Below are 22,183 nucleotides of genomic sequence, written 5' to 3'. Positions count from 1 at the left end.
CTGTGTTTGGATTTACGAGTTGTGTAATTGGAGACATGAGATTTTTAGAATATTTTTATTAATATTTTTGAGATTTTCAGTTTATTATTGAGTTAATTTCAAGAATTCTTTGATGATGCATGTTACAATCTTGTGCCATTTTACGTGTTTAGGTAATTTTCAGAGTTAAGTTAATAAGTTTGCATACTAGAATCACGCTGAGTATTCTTGTGTGTTTGCTTAATTTGCTAAGAGTAATTATTATTGTTAAGATGCTGAGTTAAACAAGTAGTAATTAGTTTTAAAAAGTGGTAAACATCATGCTTTAATGATTAAACAATTCTGGAAATTACGCGTTAATTGCTATGTGTAATGGTTAATTTGCATGTGTGAGTTGATTCGAAGAACGGATCAGATAAATGGATTGGACCGTGACAGCTTTTCATTTGGGCTCTTATCTAGCATTTAAGATGGGCACGTTTTTGTAGCATCTTGAAATGAATTTTCTGTTTTTACACTTAGTAATTTTCGAGTGGTAGTGGTCTAGATTACGGAAGTCGATCATTGTAGATAATATTTTTATTTTATTTTTATTTTAAGTAGATTAGAAACCAAATTTCAAAACCATCATTTTTATTCTTTTATTTGTTAATTGACCTTTTTGTGTAGATGTACCCTACAATCCCCGGACTGAACGATCTCTGCTTATCTTATACTGACAACTACATTTTGCATGGTTAAATTATGAGGCTATTTCAGCCACACCACACAACTTCTCCCATGTAGACCAATGAATCTTCCTGTTCTCCCCTATATCCCCCCACCAGAAGTTAGCCATTAAATGATGCATCTCAGTACACAAGTGCTTTGGCAGCTCAAAACAGCTCATGACATACATGGGGATTGATTGAACAACCGCTTTGATGAGAACTTCCTTCCCAGAAGCACTAAGAGTCTTATCTGGCCAACCTTGAGTATGTTTTCTAACCTTTTCAATGAGATAGCCGAACGCTTCCTCCTTCGAATAGCTCAACTCCATTGGTAGTCCGAGATACTTGTCATGTTTATCAACTCTGTTAACGCCTAACACCATTGCAAAATCATCCTGTTTTGCCCTAGACACATTCTTGCTAAAAGAGATACAACTCTTGGCCAGATTTATCTGTTGACCCGATAATCTTTCATATAGCTGCAATATATCTCTTATCACCCCCACATTCCTTTTCATCACCTTTGAAGAAAATGAAAGAATCATCAGCAAAAAATAAGTGGCTGATAGATGGTGCAGTCTAACACACTTTCACCCCATGCAACTCTTCCCTAAACTCCGCCTATAGCAAAAGCCTGGACAAAAACTCTGCACATAGAAGGAATAGATAGGGAGATATTGCATCTCCCTATCTATGACTTCTGGTTGGAATTAAGGATCCCACGGGTTCCCCATTGATGATGAATGAATACTGAACCGTCGTAACACGCTGCATTATCCACACTATCCACTCACCACAGAACCCAAGCTTGGACATCATGGCCTCCAAAAAACTCCATTCTACTCTGTCATATGCTTTGCTCATATTAACTTTCAAAGCAACATAGCCTACATGCCCTCGTCTTCTCTTCTTTAAACAATGTGAAATCTCAAAAGCCAACAAAGAGTTGTCAGAGATTAACTTACCAAGGACAAATGGGCTTTGGTAAGGACAGATGAGGTCGTCAAGTAGTGGTTTCAATCTATTGGCAAGCACCTTTGAACCAATCTTGTAGATGACATTGCATAGGCTAATTGGCCTTAGCTGGTGGACATACTCAGGCTTTTTGACCTTAGGAATGAGAGTGACCTAAGTGTCATTTATCTCCTTCATTCTTTCTTCAGAGTTCAAAAAACATTTTACTGCCTCGACCACGTCCTTTCCAACAATGTCCCAGAACTATTGATAAAATATAGGTGAGAATCCATCTGGCCCCGGAGCCTTAGATGGATGCATCTTTTTCAGGGCACAAAACACTTCTGTCTCTAAGACTTCCTGCAACAAATGCCGATTCATTTCTGCTGTAATGACTGGTGGAAGCATATCCATCTCCTGGCCTGTTAAACAAGGTTGTGTTGTCATGAACAACTTATGATAATAATCCACTACAACTCGCTGCAAACCATTCTGTTCACTACACCAGACTCCTTGATTATCATACAAACCATGCAATGTATTTTTCTTCTTTCTATTGTTGGCCTTCTGATGAAAATACTTTGTATTCAAGTCCCCTTCTGCAAGCCACATCACCTGAGATCTCTGCTACCAAAAGATTTGTTCTTTGTGCAGCAGTTCGTACAATTGCTCCTCCAACGCCGTTCTCACATCATCAGGAGGTGTAGATAAAGTTTTATCATAAAAAACACTTAACCTATCACGTGTCTCCTTGATCTCTTCTTGCAGCTTTCTGAACCGAGTCCTACTCCAACTCAAAAGCAACTCCCTAGAATTATGGATTTTGTTACAGACTTTTGAGAAAGGACAAATACCTGTTGCACTGCCCCAACCCGACTCCACTACTTCCTTACAATCACTCTCCCTCAACCAAAGATCCTCAAAACGAATTTTTCTTCTTCTTTCTCCGTCTCCGTTTCCTTTTACTCTTTACTTCTTATAAAATTGGTAAGTGGTTTGAAGTACTAGGATTTAAATGAAACACCCTAGATGCCAAAAACCTTCTCGACCAGCTGGAGTTAGCCACAAAGCGGTCAAGTCGTTCCTTAATCTCCACCCCATTTCTGTTGCCCCTCCATGTGAATTCAGGTCCCACAAAGTGCAAATCCTTCAAACCATATTCCAACAAAGCCTCCTTGAACCCATCCATCTGCCTTTCACCCCTTCTAGGGCCCCTATGTTTCTCTAGAAATGACACGATTTCATTAAAGTCTCTCCCAACAACCCACAGACCAAAATCCTCTTTTCCCAGAGCCTTAAGCAACTCCCACGTCAAGTGCCGTTCTTCCATCTTTGGGTGACCATAGATCCCCGTAAATATCCATGAATATGCACCATCCCCTTCCCTGATCACGACATCAATGTGATTTCTACTAAAAGACTTCAGAGAAACGTTGACATCTTCCTTCCACATTAGGCTCAAACCCCCCGACCTCGTTTACCATGGTTTTTTACTACAAAATGACAACCTACAGAGAACATATTCCTCCATCCCAACTGTTTCTGAACAGAATCCATCTCCTTTACAATACACTTTGTTTCTGACAGAAAAATTAAACTGGAAATGTTTAGGGCAATAAGCCCTTTTAGCCCTCTAACTGTCCAAGGGTTCCCAATCCGTTGGCAGTTCTAGCATAATATGATCATTTCTTATGATGGGTCATGTCCGGACCCATCACGCAGAGTTGATTTGGAGCATCAACTGAGCTCTTCTTCTGTCCCTTGATGATCACGTTAATTGCATGCTTTCGCACTTTAAAACCCTTCTTCTCCTCCACGCGGGTTCCCAGCTTCAAATCTTTTTGTTTACTTCCACCCGCTACTTTAGTACCCGGCCCAACTGTTTGAGGACCACTTTCACCACCCGCCCGGCTTCTCGCCTTAATCCCTAGATTCAAATTTGAGGCTATCAAACCTTCACTCCGTGTTTTAAGCCTCGTCACCTCAATAAGAGCCGATGGACTACCACTCTTTATTGCTTTCCCAATCCCCTGCTGAAAAGACTCCCTTTCCATTTTTTGAAGCTCACTAGTCGGCATAACAGTTTGCACCATCTCCGTGATACCTTCCTGCATTCCCTCCTATAACATAGTCCTTCCCATGCCACTGTCATTACTGCTCATCAAAGTTGGAGGCTGAAAATCTGGGCATTCCCTAATTGGACATCACACAAAGTCAACTTCGCTTCCGGTGTCAGATCTGGCAGTGGCCGTCGCCGGTACACCTTCATGTCCCCAACACATCACCGTTTCGCATCCCCTTGTATCTGCTCTGACCCCACTACTCTATATCCTCCATTTGATGCGCCCCAGCTATCATGGGAACCCCTTCTTCCTCTATCTCGGCCCTAGTTCGGACCAAACCCGACACGGGAAACTCAGGCGCAGTTATACTCCACCCAGGTTTTTCCATTGTAAACAACCCCAACTGCTGACCGCCACCTTCTGCACTAGGTTCTGGCGAGTTCAGACCTTGCTCCTGCTTAACAAGCTAAGCCTCCTTCTTCTCGACATTCAATAGAGCATCATACGCCGACTCTAGTATCTCTCCTGACTCCTTTACTGGACAGTTTGCTTCTGTGTGGGAAAGGAGCCCACAATAGAAATAAAAATGTGGCAAGCGCTCATATTCTACATCATGAAGATTGGCCACACCCCCTTCCGGCTCGAAACCAATCCATTTCCTCAGAGGCACAGAGATGTCAATACTAACTCTGATCTTAAGGTAACTTCCCAAGCAATTGCCAAAGTGATCCTTACCTGTGCACACGTATTGACCCACCACGTTACTGATACTCTCACCGGTCTCTTCATCCATGTATGTCGGGGGAAGACCCCTAATGCGGATCCAGAAATATTGGGTTGACAAAGACACCTTCAACGGATCCTCAAGACCATCAGTGACTGCAATCGCAAATAGCACTTTCTCATATGACCAGAGGCTACCTCTGACAGCCTATTTGAAATCATCCATATTCTTGAAAGAGAACAGGATTCAATTACTTCCCTGTAACGGAACCGCCGTGATCCGAGACTTATCCAGCGGGCCATTCTTCTGTAGCCAAAGCCCTCTCATTGTGTTGATCAGCAGATCTTTCCTATAAGGCTTCGCTGACCACCATTCCCCCCACCAGGAACCACCATTTCGGTTTCTTCTGGACTGCTTCCTTTGATACCACCACCACAGCGGTAGGATCAGACAAGGCCATTTTTCTCGTGAAACCTTCAGTAACTTCTTCCATCGATCGGACGAGACCAGAGATCCACTCCCACCCTTTTGACACCATAACAGATGCACCACACATACGTTTGTATGCTACGATCCACTAGGGTTTCGCCGGTCTAAACACTCAAGACTAGGCTCAACTCACACTTTCTAGGCAGAGCGCTAGAATGTTCTATTTTACCACTGCCTAGATTAGTAGAATAAATCATTTTTCTTTTCTTTTCTTTTCTCATATATTTTAGTTAATGGTGGTTCTACTTGGACCTCCAAATTTGCTACTTGAACCTCCAAATTTGCTATTTGGACCTCCTATACTTGGTACACCTCTAATTTACTTTTTAGAATACTTGAAAAGCTAAGTAGATCGACCTCCTTATTTTTACCAAAACACCCTTGAACATGAGATATAACAATCTGTTACTCTACTTTTTATCTGTATCTTCAACCGCGAGTAGAAAAGTGAATCAAATCACATAATATTGCTCTCTTATAAGTAGGTCTCTCCACCAAAATTAATCAGAGGGTTGGTTCTCAATCTTGATGTGACTAGAATCCCTTTGATTTTGCTAAAAGAAAGATTTCAAGAGTTTTGGGTTGGAAGATCGAGTAATAACTATATCATTTTTTATTTTTTTGAATAGGGGTTTGGAACCCTGTCAAGCTGGGAGACTCATCCCCACGAACCAACCCGAATTTAACTATATCATAATATGCAACTGAACCAACCCTAATTAAATAGTTAGTCAAAAAGTTGAGTCTTGAACTTTGATAACTAAACTACAAAAGGGCAATGATATGGGGCCTCAATGAGGCCTAAGATTTGTGGCCTCAAATTCTAGGTGTCATGCCATGTAAGTAAATACAAATTTTATTTTCAATTCCACATAATATATCTTGCCACATCATACTATTGCAACACCAACTTTACCCTTTTACATTTCCTTTTAGATGTTAGGGGGTGAATCAATTATATTAATGAATTTAATTAGGGGACGAAAAAAATATCAGCTATTAATTATATATTAATTTAAGAGATATGTCCACATATTCTTTGACCAATATTTTTCTTCATTTAATTAAGTTCTTTCCTTTAATTTTTCTTTCCAAATAGCATTAACATATTGAATTATGTGTCAAGAAATAGACGTTAACTTTTCTTTCCAAATATTGATTAATTTCATCAAAAAAAAAATAGCATTAATAAATTGAATTTGGGAAATACTTATGTCTAAATTAAGAGGTAAGAAAAAATTTCACGTTAGCAGCCATTAATTAATATCTACAATCTAAATATAAGGGAAAAACATACAAAAAATAGTAAATTCAGATCTAACGTTTAAATCTTAGCTACATAAAGAGAAAACAATGAACAAAATAATATATACAATCATATGAATATGTATTTTTCACATTATATTTTCAAAATTTGCAGGAACCCAACAAAGGTTGACTTTATATACATGTGTTATGCAAATCTATTAATCGAATGTATGTGTAAATCTATTGACTGAATTATGAAATTTTTTCTACTCTTGATTGAAGAGAAAAAAAATTGTTGTTTAAATCTATGCATGAGTGTAATGAAAAGAAAAAAAAAATATTAAAGAAAGCCAAATATATATATATATATAATATATATATATATATATATATTTAGAAGTAAGTTAAAATAATTTAGAGTTATTAGATTTTGGAATGATAAGATTATATTTTTCTCAAGAATTACATGACATGATTTGACGAATAGCTGATGTGTGTAGATGACATGACATGACATGACACCTAAGATTATGGCCATAAATTTTTGGCCTCATTGAGGCCACAAATCATTTTCCACTACAAAAACTAAATCGTCAACACTTCTTCTTAATTACAATTGAATTAAATTTTAAAGAATGAAATTCCTACTTCTAAATTTGTAATCCACACTCATTATTTCTTCTTTTAGAATGAAATTCACACTCCCATATTTTTCTTTACAAAAAGATAAAATTTAAGATACTAAACAAAATGAAGTATGAATTGTAAATTAAGGAACATAAATTTCACTCTCTTAAATTTCTTTTTAGCGTGTTTGAACATGTTATACTTTAGTTCGATACAATAAAGATTTAAATTAGATTTAGAATTAGACTAGATCTAAAATTCAATCTCATTCTATATTATTTTTGTTATGTTTATTTTATTTTATTTTAATAGCAGTATGTATTAGGCAGGATGAGACTCATGAGAGGATACGGATCCGGCCATAAGGAGTACTCAAACTCATCTCATGTCCAAGTACAACATATACAACATACACTACTAGCTATTTGGCCTATGGCCACAGGACTATTGGGTACTACACATTTTCGGTGGCTTTTATACACTCAATAGGGACGGTCAGAATTTTTTTGTGGCAAATTAAGACATGGTCACGGTATCTATCCCCAGTTCTACCACAATCCCATTATCTGAAGCTTTTTACAACTTGGCCACAGATGATATTCAACTTCCGTCCCCAAATTTGACATATATTCTTAATATCAGGCACTGTTTGTAAGAGTCTAGCCATCAATGACATTTTAATAATAAAAGTATAGATAAACAACAATTTAAAAAGTTTGCATCCGTGGCCTTTTGATAAAATCTGACTTCTTTATTATGTCTAATAGTTTAGGTATTAGTTGTAAAAAAAAACAATAACATAAAAACAAAACTGGAAAGATATACTTTTCATTGGAACTCGGTGGCTAAAGGGCTAAACACCCCTGTTCCTCTTCATTGTAGAAAGATCAGAGCAAACACGGATCCATTAGAAAGGCTAAAATCTGACGATCTGCCACCAGATTAATTTGTTCTCCCATAAATCTTTCTCAATCTTCAGAGAATGAAACGTTGTATTATTCGTCCTTCTGTCCACGCAATTCTCTGTCTTCGTTCGTGATCAAGTTGGGCGGCTGTCAAACGGTGTTTACCCCCTTTCCATTGAAGTAGGAAGGGTCTTTCTGAAGCAAATTGAAAAGTAAGCTATCTGGTACTTGATTCTTCTATGTAATGGGCATTTAGAGATTGACATGGCTTCTCCATATCCTAATCAATTTTGTAGTCTATGCAATTTTAACTTCTTGTCAAGTTTGTTTGATGATATATCAGAACACCCTTTGGTTTCCTCGGCTCTATAGACATAAGGTGCTTTTATTTGATAAATTGAGCTTCACCGAAGTGTTTCGAATGTTAATGGTTAGTGCTGTGTCATTTGTACCTACAGGCTTCTTATGTTGGTATGGATAAAGAGTGGGTATTTCTTGATCGCAGAACAGATGAGTATATGGCTGCATTGCGTGCATTTATCAACCACTCCTTGTTAGTTGCTAGTTTTGAGGGTAAAATCAAGTGTCCTTGTATAGAATGTTACAATTGTGGCTGGAGATCACCAAAAGAGGTTGAAGATCATCTTAAAGTAGATGGCATGTGCCCAAACTATCTTCATTCACGCTGGAAGTGGCATGGCGAGCCATTGCAATTGAGTAACATGGGAGAACCTCCTTTAGGGGCTGCTGATATAACAGCTATGCTCCACGATGCGTTTGGTATGCACGGTCCTAGTAATGATGACAATGTTCAAGAAGAAGATGCGCCTCCGCAGAACCTCACTCCTGATGCTGAAAAATTCTATCGTTTGATTGAAGAGGGTAAAACCGAATTGTACCCAGGTTGTGGGAAGTCAAAACTTGATTTCATGTTGCAGTTGTATCAACTCAAAGCTATAAACTGTTGGACTGATGTGTCTTTCACAGGTTAGTGTCCTCAATTGTTGTGCGATCAAGTTATGAGTGCATTTTCAAACTTGGTAGCTAATATGTATCCACTTTAGTTGTTTTTGTCTCAATTTTTATTTTCCTCATTCGAACTATCTAATTAGATTGAAATATGACATTGGAACGCTGCATCTACAAGTACCGAACCTTGCTACTGACAACTACTATTACTAAATGTGCATTCAAATGCATTATCTTAGACTCATCATACATAAAAACGATATAAATCTATATATAACTGAAATGCAATTCCTTATCAGTTTATTAAAGTTATGATGAGATATAGGAGTAACAACTATAAAGATTAATAAATCAACTAAACTGGGCAACCAGGATTCCATTTGTTGAACGAAACTGGACAAGACAAATTTGCATGACTTGTGCCAAGAATTAATAATTTTAACAATGGTAACTGCTTAAACATAGTATCTGGTATACAATTAATCATTATTTTTTGGTCAAATGATATGTATGGCAGTTTGTTATTTGCTTAAATAACATGTCAGATACTCACATGTTTAGTAGGACCTAAAATTTATCTATTTTCTGTGCCATCCTTCTATCCTACAGTTCCCTTTACTACATGTTGTAGCCTATTGCAAACTGCCAACTAAATGTAATATTTACTATTTGCTCAGGCTTGTTGAACATGTTAAAAGTATGGTTTCCTGAAGCAAACCTTCCTACTAATTTCTACCAAACGAAGAAGCTCATAACTGATTTGGCATTGCCTTATGAAAAGATAGATGTATGCCCTAAGGACTGTATGTTGTTTTGGAAAGAACATGCTGACCTTGATAAGTGCAAAGTGTGTGGCGCCAGTCGATACAAGTCCAAGAGCAGGTCTGGACGTACTAGAGTTGCTCATAAGGTATTACGTTATTTTCCATTGGGACCTCGACTTCAACGTCTTTACATGTCACGCCACACAGCTCAGAGTATGGTGTGGCATTCTGAAGAGAGACCTGATGATGAAGTTCTTAGACATCCTGCTGACTCACCAGCCTGGAAACATCTTGACACAATGTATCCAAACTTTGCCTCAGAGCCACGAAATGTTCGTCTTGGGTTAGCAAGTGATGGATTTAATCCTTTCGGTATGATGAGTCTGTCCCATAGCACGTGGCCAGTTGTGATGTCAGTCTACAACCTTCCGCCATGGCTTTGTATGAAACAACCTTACTTGATGCTTTCATTGCTCATTCCTGGTCCAAAAGGTCCTGGAAAAGATATAGATATATTCCTGCAGCCTTTAGTTGAAGAGTTGAAAAATTTGTGGAACCAAGGGATACCTACTTATGATGCATTCAAGAAAGAGACTTTTGACATGCATGTTGCGGTTATGTGGACCATCAACGACTTCCCAGCATATTCTATGCTATCTGGTTGGAGCACTAAAGGCAAATTAGCATGTCCACAATGTGCATTTGGCACCAAGTCTACACGGCTAAGACATGGCCGAAAAGAATGCTACTTGGGACATCGTCGATGGCTTCCAATGGCTCATAAGTATCGCATGTTCAAGAAACCTTTTGACGGTAACATTGAGCTAGACCAACCACCAATTCCTATGACAGGTTTAGAGTGTTTGGCTTCATTACATGGATTGAAGTTTGAATATGGCAAGGGAGCTATCAACATGAAGGGACTAAAACGAAAAAGGGGAAAAAAGAAGAAAAAGTACTGTGGCCCGTGGAAGAAGAAAAGCATATTTTATGATCTTCCATATTGGAAGGACTTGCTTTTGCGACACAATCTCGATGTAATGCACATCGAGAAAAATGTCACTGAAAGTGTTATAGGAACCTTATTGGGTATGGATGGGAAAAACAAGGATTCTCTAAATGCACGCTTGGACTTGCAGGAACTTAATTGTAAGCCTAAGTACCACCCAAAATTAGTTGGAGGCCGTTGTACTTATGACCCTATGCCTTTTACTTTGAAGGTCACTGAAAAATCATTGTTTTGCGAGATATTATCTCTTGCTCTGCTTCCGGATGGGTTTTCTTCTAATCTAGCGAGATGTGTTCGAAAAGCAGAACGAAAACTCGTGGGGCTGAAAAGTCATGACTGCCACATCATTATGCAGTATTTACTTCCCCTGGCAATTCGCCATTCGCTGCCAAAAGAAGCCAAAGTTGTTTTGCTAGAGCTTAGCTCATTCTTCAGAAATCTCTGTACCAAAGTTGGAACCAAAGAACATTTCGAAGATTTGAGTAAACGAATTGCCATTACATTGTGTCATTTAGAGAGGTTAATGCCGCCATCATTTTTTGATGTGATGGTACACCTCACGATCCACCTTGCCGAAGAAGCAAAGATTGCTGGTCCTGTCCAATATAGGTGGATGTATCCTATTGAGAGGTTTGTTATTATATTCTGTTTCAGTTCATGTACTTGTAATCGAATACTTTTTGCATGTGTAAGTAATTATCATACACTTTGTTAAGCCACTTTAAAATTAAAGGTAATTGGTTTTTCAGGTATTTGCATACATTAAAAAAGTATGTGCGCAATCGAAATAGACCCGAGGGCAGCATCGCTATAGGGTATATTATTGAGGAAACACTAGGATTTTGTGCATTGTATTTGGGTGATGAAGTTGTTAGCAAAAGAAATAGACCCGGTCGTAACGCTGATTTCACTGGAGGTGGAACTCAAAATGGTCTCTCTGTATTTTCCGGACATGGACGATCACTTGGCAGTAAGCAACTCATTCATCTTGAGCACGTACAGTGGGAACGGGCACATCGAGCTGTTCTATTCGGTTGTCCAGAGGTTGCAGAATATATCAGGTATAAAACTGAGGTTGAGTAATGTGAGGAGGATGTTTTATACCATTTATGAATCAATTTGCAATGAGAAGGTGATGTTGTCTAAGTAGTAGTTTATATTTGCCTTTGTTGTGTTCTTGGTAATGATTAATTTGATGAAACTCTTTTGGAATGACATACCTTTTCATATTAAATTTAAGCATATCACATTATATATTTGATGGTTTTAGCTCCGGTATCATCTAACAGACTTTAGGAGAACTTATCTCACATTATACATTTGCTTTAAAGATGACATGTAGTTGCATTATAGGGGTACAATTCTTATAGACACAACTGATATATACTATTACTTTAAATGCAGCCAACATGAGAAACTAATTATAGATAATCGACTTCCACGTGAGACGAGAAAGGCCGCGCAAGCACGAGCACATATGGAGTTTCCTGGATGGTTTGGTACACATGTAAGCACGAAATGTAGATGTATTACATTGTGAATAAATTTTTTTTTTCTTACAAAGTTACTACTCTGAATTGTTGGTCTTTGCATGTACATACTTAAATGCTAAGCAAGAGGGCTCCACTGTAACTTCAGTTGGAGTCAATCTATAATGCATGTACATTTGTTGGCAATCTTCCTAGGGTTGATTGACTGACGTTGTGAATGTGGATTAGGGGTCTTCATATTTATCTTTCTAACAAACTCACAGTTAACTTAATCGCAAAAAAATAAAAATCGTATTAAATAAAAGAAAACATCATATCGTTATGTAGATGCTTTATCTAACAGACTTATATGTATATGCTACTTGTGTATATGTAGTAATTTATAACTAGAAGATTTAAGTGGGAAGCTTTTACTTTTGTAGATTCAATCACAGATTGATGATGGAGTTGAAATACATGAAGACTTGCAAGCATTGGCTAGGGGTCCAAACCATTGGACAGGTCGCTTGTTGTCATATATTATCAACGGTTTTCGATTTCATGTGAAATCAATTGATGTGGAAGGGAACACGCAGAATAGCGGTGTTTTTGTGAGGGCGGTGGAAGATAACTATGTCTCTGCTCGAGATCATAATCCAAGGGCTGCTCTTCTTGACTATTACGGTGTAGTGAAAGACATAATTGAGTTAGACTATCACCGTGGGCGCAGAGTGGTGTTGTTCGACTGTGACTGGATTGATGGAAGGGTTAGAGATCGATATATAAAAACTGATGAATATGGTTTTGTGTTGGTTAACTTCAAGCACTTGCTTCCAGGGCCAGATACATTTACCCTTGGGTCAAATGCCAATCAACTATTTTATGTTAAGGATCCCACGCAGCCCGATTGGCATGTTGCAGTAAGAACAAGACCACGAGATTTATTTGATATGGGTAACATTATGAAAGATGACATAGCAGCTCCTCAAAATTTAGAACCGTTACTTGTTGCTGACGAAGACGTTCAAGTAAGAACTGATATGCCTGGGATTGTGGTTGACTGATACCTTAGGTACCACATTAAATCAGGCTATATTTTGGTGTATAGATCTTGTGCATTTATATTAACAATTTGCTCTTTTAATAATTGTATCATAAAGCTGTGTTACTTAGTGCTGATGCTTTCTCTAAGATCAAGTTGATTAAAGGGTTGGGATGCCATATATGATACAGCAGGAAATTTTGGTTTTTCTATATGATTCCGATTATGGTCAGAAAATAAAAGAATTTGATCCGAGTATTTTATACTGTTTTGCTCTTCCTGATGCTCTTTTTTTTATGTCAGAAAACTATCTCACAAGATCTGGAGGTGGAATTGCTTTTTGCGGGCATGACTCTATCAACTGAACCTTTCAAGGGAATGCTTATGTGGAAGGTGAAAGTATTGAAAATGGTATTGGTGTTGTGAAGCTAATGGGACACTACAGTGGTAATAGTTCTCATTTCATGTCTACATTTTCGTATCCAACAGCTGTATGCAAATACTGAAACCGATGCTTAATCTTTGTAATAGTTATGTTCCGATTCCTTATACAGCTTTCATCTTGAACTGGAATTCCTGATACAGATTTCATAGCCATGTATGCTACACTTGCCATTCAAGATGTGGACTGTTGTTTGATTCCAAAATGAAATTGCTTCTCTGTGTACCAAAATGAAATTGCAAGCCCCATTCCAAAGCTTTTCAACCCATTTTCTTTTTATCCCAGTAACTCTGCAATACAAATCCTTTTTGGGGTTTTTCGTTTTTCTTTTATTTCAAGATATCCTGTTGAGAAATCAAACATCACAGCCACTGATCTTTTTTAATTTGAATTTCTGTACTGTCTTGGGAATAAATTTTTACGGTTTGTGTCATTACCTTGATAACGATTAATTCAACTCTTTTGGAATTTAGTTGGGTTTGATTAAGGCAGTGTTTTTGATTTTCAATGGTTGCTATTGTCAATTGTGTGCTTTGCAGCAAGTTCATAATAGGAAGTTGCGATACAAAGCTTCTAGAACTGCTGGATTGTAAAGATTGCTCAACTCTTGGGCATTGTATGCTTCTGTAAGGTAACTTTTTTTCCTTCTCCAACTATGTATGAACTATCAAAAGTGATACGATGTTTTGCTATTGCGTTCAAGTCATGAATGCGATCTGTACACAAATGGTAGAAAGCAATTAGAGGGTCAGAACAGTTAGTATGAAGCTTATGATTACATTGATGAGTGGATAAATTACTGTTTGGTTTGAGGAGAAGATTTATACTGCTGCGACTAGCAGTAGATTTATGTATATCTATGATTTCTTGAAACCTTCTATTGGTGGAGTCCCATATTCTGAGTAAATACCTGTTAGTTTTTATTTTTTAACTCTTTTTGGAACCATAAATGGAGTACATCCTCAATTTTAGAATAGCTTAATGACTAGAATGGGAAGCTGCACATAGACCTCATTGGGTTTTGCAAATGGAAAGAAACAGTTCTAACATATATACACATCCCTTGCTTACATAACTTGCACTCTAGAACAAACTAACATAGTATACGAAGAAAACTAGGACATAATCAGCATAGAACGACCTTAACAACTCAAATGTCGACCAACATTGAAAGTAAATTTAGGCTACCAAAGATAAACTCAAAATGATTCATTTTTTGGAAACTTTTCCTTCTTTGGCTCGAGAGTTTTAGCTATGCTCCTGTCCAACCATTCTTTTGTTAACTTGGGTTTATATTGTGGGGATGCAATAGATGTACCAACCTCTGTAACTGGAGATGAAACAACCCCCACAAATGAATCCGCACAGCTCTCAGGTGTTCGGTTTCCAGGAAAATGTGCAGTGCTTTCGTAATCGGCATTTGAATCCTCGGTTAACTCAAGGCTATCAGTTGGTAGATGGGCTGTAGGTGACAAATGAGGGCCTGAGTTTCGTCGACTCCTATTGACACGCGGTGGTGTTGTGAATTGGTAGCCGCCGTTGTTTGGGTTCGGTCGAGTGGAGAGATTTTCTGGTACATCCCTGCATTCGGCGTACTTGCCAAGATAGATGCCTAGTATCTCTTTGGATAATCGAGTATTTGGGTTAGGCGGTGTATTAGATGAGGATGCTGGTGAATGAGGAGGTTGATTTTCAGGAGATGGACCCTCCTTGAATAAAACCTTAGCACTCTTGGATGCAGAACCTCTCTTCATTCTGTGAACCTGAAAATAGTGAGTGAAATGGATGAAAATGTAATGCTAGTATCAGAGTTATATAGTACACAAAAAGTAACAACAACAATGTCAAACAAGACCATTGTCAAATTTAGAATAATGAAAACTTGGTAAATTATTGGTGTTGAATCATAACTAGAACGAAACTTTTGAACACAGCAGAATAGAAGCAGAAGGAATCTCACATGCTAGCAAGTTGGAATCATCATCACTGATCAGAAATGAACAAGAATCAATTGCATTTTTAGAGCTGCAACAGTGATTGATAGGAAATTGGAATATACCAAAATGAAATTTAAATAACATTATAACCAATATGGCCGTGGCCAATTGGTAACAACTTGAAAATTAAAAATTAAAAATTAAAATGGCCGTGGCCAATTCATACCACTTGAAAACTGAAAGTTGAAAACTAAAGCTATAAATCTAAAGCGGCAAAACTTAGGGGGAAATGGGGAATGGATCAAACTTAGCGGCAAAAGCAGAAAAAGATTATATTCTAATTAATTAATTGTAATATAATATTAGAGATAAGATTAGATCACTTCCCAATCATATAGAAATCCCTAATCCACCAAAATTCCCAAATCAATCGTGCTCTGTCTTGCCGAACAAAATCCACACTCCCCAGTTCTACGACTACGAGAACAAAATTCCCAAATCAATCGTGCTCTGTCTTGCCGAACAAAATCCACACTCCCCAGTTCTACGACTACTCCCCAGTTCTACGACTACGAGAACAAAATTCCCAAATCAATCGTGCTCTGTCTTGCCGAACAAAATCCACACTCCCCAGTTCTACGACTACGAGGTTCTGATCAGACCTCGGTAGTCATCAGATCATTTCACAAGTAAGATTAACATATTGTTAAACTCATATTTTTATACAATATCATACACTACATGCATGCTCCAGATTCATATTACTATTTGTCTCAAGTAAATCGGAGTCCAACTTATGTTATAGATTATGTGATTCGATGAGGTTAATCAGGTATATGATGAAATCGGAACAAGCTTATATGTTTCTCATAATAAAGTGCTATAATCAAATGTGCAGATGATTCCTCAAACTGAAGGCTTGTTTGTGAACTTGACTGAAGACTATGAGACACAAGTCCGAGAAGGTGGAGGTCTTTCAGATGATGATGAATTCATGAGGATGATGAATATTCCCACTGCAAATAATACCAACATTGGAAGGCTAGAATCATCCCCACCTATCAACATGAATGAGACGTTAAGCTCATCCGACAATCCAAATGTTGGCAATGAGGTGCCAACTGAACCTGGAGTAAATGACGATGAGAGCGGTGCACAAAGTAGACCGCTTAACATTCCAAGTGTTGGCAATGAGGTGCCAACTGAACTTGGAGTAAATATCGATGAGAGCGGTGCACAAAGTAGATTAAGTAAGAAGCGTAAGCGAAAGACGCGAAAGACTCGAGGAAAGAACAAGCCCAAGTTTGGATTGCAAGGTCGAGAAAAATTACAATTTAATGCCATTGGGCAGCCTGTTGCCCCAGATGATAAGGTAGCACAATTAGGTCGGTTCATTGGACAACTTGCAGCTGAATGCTCCAATTTTCCTCTCAATGCTAAAAATTGGGCTGAGCTTTGTAGGAATGGGAAAGTAGAGGAGGCATGGCTGACTATTCAAGTAAGCAATTACCTTAAATGCACTGTTGTTGTAGATACAATAAATATTGTGCTTGAGGTATTTACTTTAAATGCATTATATACTTAGGATGCATTAGATTGGTCGGATCCTGAAACTCTAGCTTTGGCATCTGATATCAAAGATGTGATTGTGGATAAATTACATGAGCGATGGAAGTCCTTCAAATACAAGATGAAAAAAAAATGGTATACACCATTCAAGGGAATGGAAAGGAGGTTTATATGTGGGAATAAGCACATTCACGCAGGGCAATGGCGTGCTTTGGTGAGTAGGTGGGACGAAACCAAAAATCAGGTACATTGTTTCTCTTGTTTTGAATGTTAATGTAATGGTGTTTGAGTACATAAGCTGTACTCTAAGGACTGCATGTAATAATAGTTCACTTCAATGTAGGAGGTTGCAGAGACAAATATAACAAATCGACAACAATTAAAGTTGCACCAGACAACGGGAACAAAAACCTATGCTCAAATGCGATATCAATGGGTAATGATTTCCTAAAGCATATACAACTACTCCACCAACATTCAACCACTAATGGTCAGTTTTATATTCAGCAGGTTGATGATATTAAATAGGTAATTGATATTCACCAAAGTTAAGTTGTTGTAATTGATGTATATCATATTTAGTATTAGCTTCATTATCTGCAAACGTGTGGTAGGGATGAGTAAAAAATTTTAATTATCTCTTAGATTTATTCACTTGACAGTAATTTGTTTTAATAAATACAGTCATGCCGCTGCAGCAAAGGAGCTTGATGAGTATACTAATATCTCTTCTTCTGTTTTTATTATGAGAATGCATTTATTAATGTTGATGGACATGTATGATTTCTTATATTTGCTAATTGTAGTTGCTTCAGTTTCTGCCCCATTATTTGTCTTCAACTTTGTCAATTGATTCCTTCATTGTTTCGTGTTATCGACACAACTCATGATAATAATTTTGTTTGTAGGAACGTAAACATCCTGAAGAAGTACTTGATAGGGTGACATTCTTTGGCCTTGTATACTCATCAAGCAAGAAAGATCCAACTAACCCTCAGCCTAGTAATGAGGAAGCTAAGAAAAAATTTGTGAGTGCTGTAAGGGCTATGGTGTTTCAAATTTCAGTTTTGCAATCAGTTTTCATTATTGTGCTATTACATGTCAATGCAAATAGCTAGCTTATTTACTATCAATTCATAAAGTATGCTGATGATAGGTGTATTGATCAAGTATATAAAGAAACATATTGTATTGATATTGAAGAATATTATCCAGAAGACGGTTATTAACTGTATATGTGGTTAAATTATTGTACTTTGTAAGTAATAAATTCTACAATATACCATGGTTTCATAAATGCTCTTGTTCAATTATAGAGCAGGTCACATAGAGCATCAGAAAAACTTTAATTCAATATAGGTTGTTATTAATTTTCTGGATATGATTGGTTGGCATTGTGATAGGGTTGTAAAAAAATAGAGTCAATAGCAGTAAACAAGTAAAATTTTGACGATTAAATTTGCAGGTTTTGAGTGATGTAGCTTTTGAGTTGTTGCAGGATGAATTACAAGAGCTTGAGAATGATGTTCGAAATGAAGGTCGCGAAGTAACTTCTGAGGTTCGGAATGAAATATTTAACAAGGTAATGGGCCCTGAGACGCGTAATCGGGTGCGTGGATACGGAATTGGTGCAAAATGGGCAGATGTTCCAGGGATTATTACCCAAAAGAATGGGATGAAACATAAACTAATAGCCTTGAGTGCGGCATATGAAGCACAACAGGTAGCAAATGAAAGAAGGGAAGCAGCTTTGGCCCAACAATTGAAAGAATCGGCTGAGAGGGAAGAGGCACTGCGAGCTTCTTATGCACAGCTGAACAAGAAGTTGGAATCATTGGAAACACAAGTGGGTGCTAATCCCTTGACTCAGATCTTTGCTGCAGCAGGGATAAATTCTATGGAATCATTGGATCTTGGCCGTCTCATACATTTTCTAAAGAAACCGGACAATCCTCAAGCAATATCTACTTCAAATGTGCAAATGGGTCACAATATCAATCAAAGTTGCACGACTTGTTAGGTAATGGTTAGAACTTTCTGCCCTTTTGAAAATATTAACTAGTGACTGTTTTTTGGAAATATGTAAAAGTAGACTTAGATCTACTTAGATTACCAGCTTCTAGATCCAATCTTAGTTAGGGTGGATATTTTGATAGAAACAAATTTCATTCTATCCAATTTCAATGTGGCTTAGAATGAGATTTGCTTTTGGTAAATGGAAGTTGTGATGGTAGCTTTTTAGATCTAGTGTTTGATATGTAGAACTTGTAAAGTCTGCTAGAATTCCTAGCATGGTATATTAAATGAAAATGTGTTAATAGTTAAGTTTATGCTGCTGCAGGTTGTGTTATTTTATTTGATTTTTTATCAGGTGTGTTGGAAAAATATACTACAATTTTTTTCATTCAAACTATAACTGTATCTTTGAGAAATTTATTTTTTATTTATTTATTTTTAGACTAGAGAATATAATTTGTCAATCTGCAAGTATAGCTGTAGTGATTCATTCAGTAAATTTTATCTTTCTAAAAATTACCAGGTCACACTTTTATTACCATAAAGCATCTACAATGGGGCCCAATAGTAAAACCGGAATAGTCTGCAAAACCAGATTGATATTTTATTAAAATTTCCAAATAATTTTTTTTTTGATAATTTTGTACCAATTGGCCACTGATGAGTTTGATAAATTAAACAATTGATGTCTCAATATGGGGACTGATTTCAGAGTAGCAGAGGGTGTGAGTGATGTTATAATAATATATAGAAAACATTGGTTACTATTGATTGTCAGAGAGGAAAAGTAAGGCGCGTGAAATTTGTTTTGGCTATGGTACCTAAGATGGGACGGACAGATTTATCCGTGGCTAAGGGACACAAACCCCAAATGGAGTTGGTACAATTAGAGTCGGACATGGTATTGGAGGCTAAAGGCCAATAGCCACAGACTTCTCTCCCCAATAGTGTCAATAGCCATGAAATAGTGGTGGTGGCTATAGGCCAAATAGCTAGTAGTGATACAGCCATACACTATGAGCAAGCAACAGTCCAAGACTTCTGACAGAGCTCCAATTAGCAAACACATAGCCAAAGGTGTTGCGTGCCATGAACTGTGAAGCCGCCACATAACCCCCTTTGCATGCTGATCCCAAATACTGTGCAGACACGCATCTCTGTGCCCATACCCTCTTCCGCATCCTTGTCACCATTCTAGCCATTTCTCTCACCTCTCTCACGCTAAACTTCTCTCCCTCAATCACCTATATAACCCACCCCTTTGTTCCCTCTTCATCAACATTTAATTTTCTCAGCGTCAATTTCCATCACTCTTTCATTGTTTCTCATCTCCAATTTGATATTCTCATCGACGTTACCATCAAAACATGAGCAGTGTGTGCGCCGAGCAGCACAAGTTTCACACCTCCCACCACCTCCTTTCATCCAAGAAAACCCACAACCTCCTCAGAGAAGTAGACATCCCACCGAGGAAACTCCTCACCCGCCGCACCGCCGCCCACCAAGACTTATCCTTCTCCCACGACATGTACGGCACCACCGACTCTCCCCGCTTCTCTGCTTCCGACGAGGCCCTCCTTCGCAAGTTCCTCCCCTACAACACCGGTGCCTCTGACGACGACGAAGACGACGCCTCCGACGACCCCTACTCCTCTGACCACTTCCGGATGTTCGAGTTCAAGGTCCGCCGCTGCACCCGCAGCCGCAGCCACGACTGGACCGACTGCCCTTTTGCCCATCCCGGGGAAAAGGCCAGGCGCCGTGATCCCCGCCGCTATCACTACTCCGGCACAGTCTGTGCCGACTATCGCCGCGGAGGGTGTAGCCGTGGCGACAGCTGTGAGTTCGCACACGGTGTTTTCGAGTGCTGGCTGCATCCGGCAAGGTACAGAACCGAGGCATGCAAAGACGGCAAGAACTGTAAGAGGAAGGTTTGTTTCTTTGCTCACACGCCACGTCAGCTCCGCATCTTGCCTGTGAATCACTCACGGAGCTCTTCACCTGATGAAGTGATCTCTCCTAGCTCGGGTTCTTGCAAGAAGAGTATCAAGTACCTGAACTCGGCCAACTCGCCGAGTTCGACTCACTGCTGTTTGTTCTGCCGTTCTGTGACTTCTTCCCCGACTTCTACTCTGCTCGGTATGTCGCATCTGTCGCCGCCGTTGTCGCCTATGTCTCCCTACGGCGAATCCAAGTGTCACTTCTCTAGCGGATTGGATCAGAGGCATGCTAGCGCAGCTGGGATGCTGAGCTACAAAGATGTGCTTTCAGAGCTCATGACCTCTTTGGAGGCCATGAAGTTCAATAACATGGAAGCAACTTCTTCACCTGTTTCATCACCAATCAGTTCTGCTGCGGCTAATTACCAGAATACCCCGTTGGTTGACGTTTCTTCATACAATGCTTTTGCTGCTGCTGCTGAAGATCAGCAGCAACAGTTCATTCTTTCACCATCTACTCCAAGCCCTTCATCAGCAGGAATTAATTTTTTCAGTCGCGGTAGTAGTACTGGAAATTGCTCGAGGAAAAGCTTGGTCTTCGATGAGCAGAACAATGCCACTGAAATTAATGGAGGATGTGGCCCCGACCCGGATCTTGGATGGGTTAACGATCTCTTGATGTAATTTGAGGATTCTGACCATTGCATAACTAATCCATGAAGATATATGACGAAATAAAGATGGTGGGTGATCCATCAGGAAGTGTACATATACTTACTGCACCAGTCGTATATATATGTTGCTATATATATGTGATTTGGTGTAAATTATTGTCAACTATTTTGGAATGTAATATTGTTGTCTGTTTTGATTCGATCATGATGATCATTTGTTTATGTAATTTGCTTTTAAATTCGAGAGAGTAATTAATTAGGAGTTCTCTATGCTTGTATAGAGAACCGGATCTGTTATTGTTAATTTCATGTATTCTTTTTTGTGATTGAACTGATTAATTTCGAGAGTGTGAACTTAATATTTCATGTATTTTGGTGCAGAAATTACATATGCAAACTTATTTTTTGCGTGTTGAACCTAATTATAATTAAATGACCAGGATGTTAGTTCCGGAATTTTCTTTCTTTGGTTTAGTTTAATAGTTTCATGGCGCTGACGATGAACTGTATGTGGGAGGGGGCAATGCATATCTTTAGAGGCTAGGTGGCGAGCATGCACTGTTGGTTTTTGGCCTGATTTGGATGGGATTTGTTGTTGAAATGAAGTTGCTGGCAGTATCATACTTGTGCAGATGGCAAGGCTAGGGATCACT

At 38.5% G+C, this 22,183-nt stretch overlaps 3 protein-coding genes across 3 annotated transcripts; all 3 read left to right on the top strand.

Moving 5' to 3' along the window:
* Positions 1–7,588: 7,588 nt before the first annotated feature.
* On the top strand, positions 7,589–14,317 carry LOC112186557. The gene is made up of 8 exons (XM_024325009.2): positions 7,589–7,911; positions 8,158–8,686; positions 9,346–11,071; positions 11,191–11,502; positions 11,846–11,948; positions 12,354–12,938; positions 13,256–13,399; positions 13,934–14,317. Exons 2-7 carry the CDS (start codon positions 8,173–8,175, stop codon positions 13,376–13,378), a joined length of 3,363 nt encoding a protein of 1,120 aa, XP_024180777.1. The 5' UTR covers positions 7,589–7,911; positions 8,158–8,172; the 3' UTR covers positions 13,379–13,399; positions 13,934–14,317.
* Positions 14,007–19,236, top strand: LOC112186558. The gene is made up of 3 exons (XM_040515319.1): positions 14,007–14,025; positions 17,809–17,928; positions 18,399–19,236. The coding sequence occupies exon 3, from the start codon at positions 18,486–18,488 to the stop codon at positions 18,918–18,920; it is 435 nt and encodes a 144-aa protein (XP_040371253.1). The 5' UTR covers positions 14,007–14,025; positions 17,809–17,928; positions 18,399–18,485; the 3' UTR covers positions 18,921–19,236.
* A 306-nt stretch (positions 19,237–19,542) lies between these two features.
* On the top strand, positions 19,543–21,884 carry LOC112188489 (zinc finger CCCH domain-containing protein 2). Its single transcript, XM_024327611.2, has one exon. It carries the CDS (start codon positions 20,284–20,286, stop codon positions 21,538–21,540), a length of 1,257 nt encoding a protein of 418 aa, XP_024183379.1. The 5' UTR covers positions 19,543–20,283; the 3' UTR covers positions 21,541–21,884.
* The last annotated feature ends 299 nt before the right edge of the window (positions 21,885–22,183 follow it).

The sequence above is a fragment of the Rosa chinensis genome, chromosome 2 (assembly GCF_002994745.2).
Source record: "Rosa chinensis cultivar Old Blush chromosome 2, RchiOBHm-V2, whole genome shotgun sequence".
Taxonomy (NCBI): domain Eukaryota; kingdom Viridiplantae; phylum Streptophyta; class Magnoliopsida; order Rosales; family Rosaceae; genus Rosa; species Rosa chinensis.
This window is presented reverse-complemented; position numbering and strand designations above follow the sequence as displayed.

What these genes read in the sequence shown, in the direction of transcription:
- LOC112188489 (XM_024327611.2), top strand. Translation starts at nt 20,284, where the DNA reads ATGAGCAGTGTGTGCGCCGAGCAGCACAAGTTTCACACCTCCCACCAC.
- LOC112186557 (XM_024325009.2), top strand. Translation starts at nt 8,173, where the DNA reads ATGGATAAAGAGTGGGTATTTCTTGATCGCAGAACAGATGAGTATATG. An exon ending in GACTGATGTGTCTTTCACAG is followed by an intron (nt 8,687 to 9,345) that starts GTTAGTGTCCTC and finishes CTATTTGCTCAG; the next exon opens with GCTTGTTGAACATGTTAAAA. An exon ending in CTGGATGGTTTGGTACACAT is followed by an intron (nt 11,949 to 12,353) that starts GTAAGCACGAAA and finishes TTACTTTTGTAG; the next exon opens with ATTCAATCACAGATTGATGA.
- LOC112186558 (XM_040515319.1), top strand. Translation starts at nt 18,486, where the DNA reads ATGGGCCCTGAGACGCGTAATCGGGTGCGTGGATACGGAATTGGTGCA.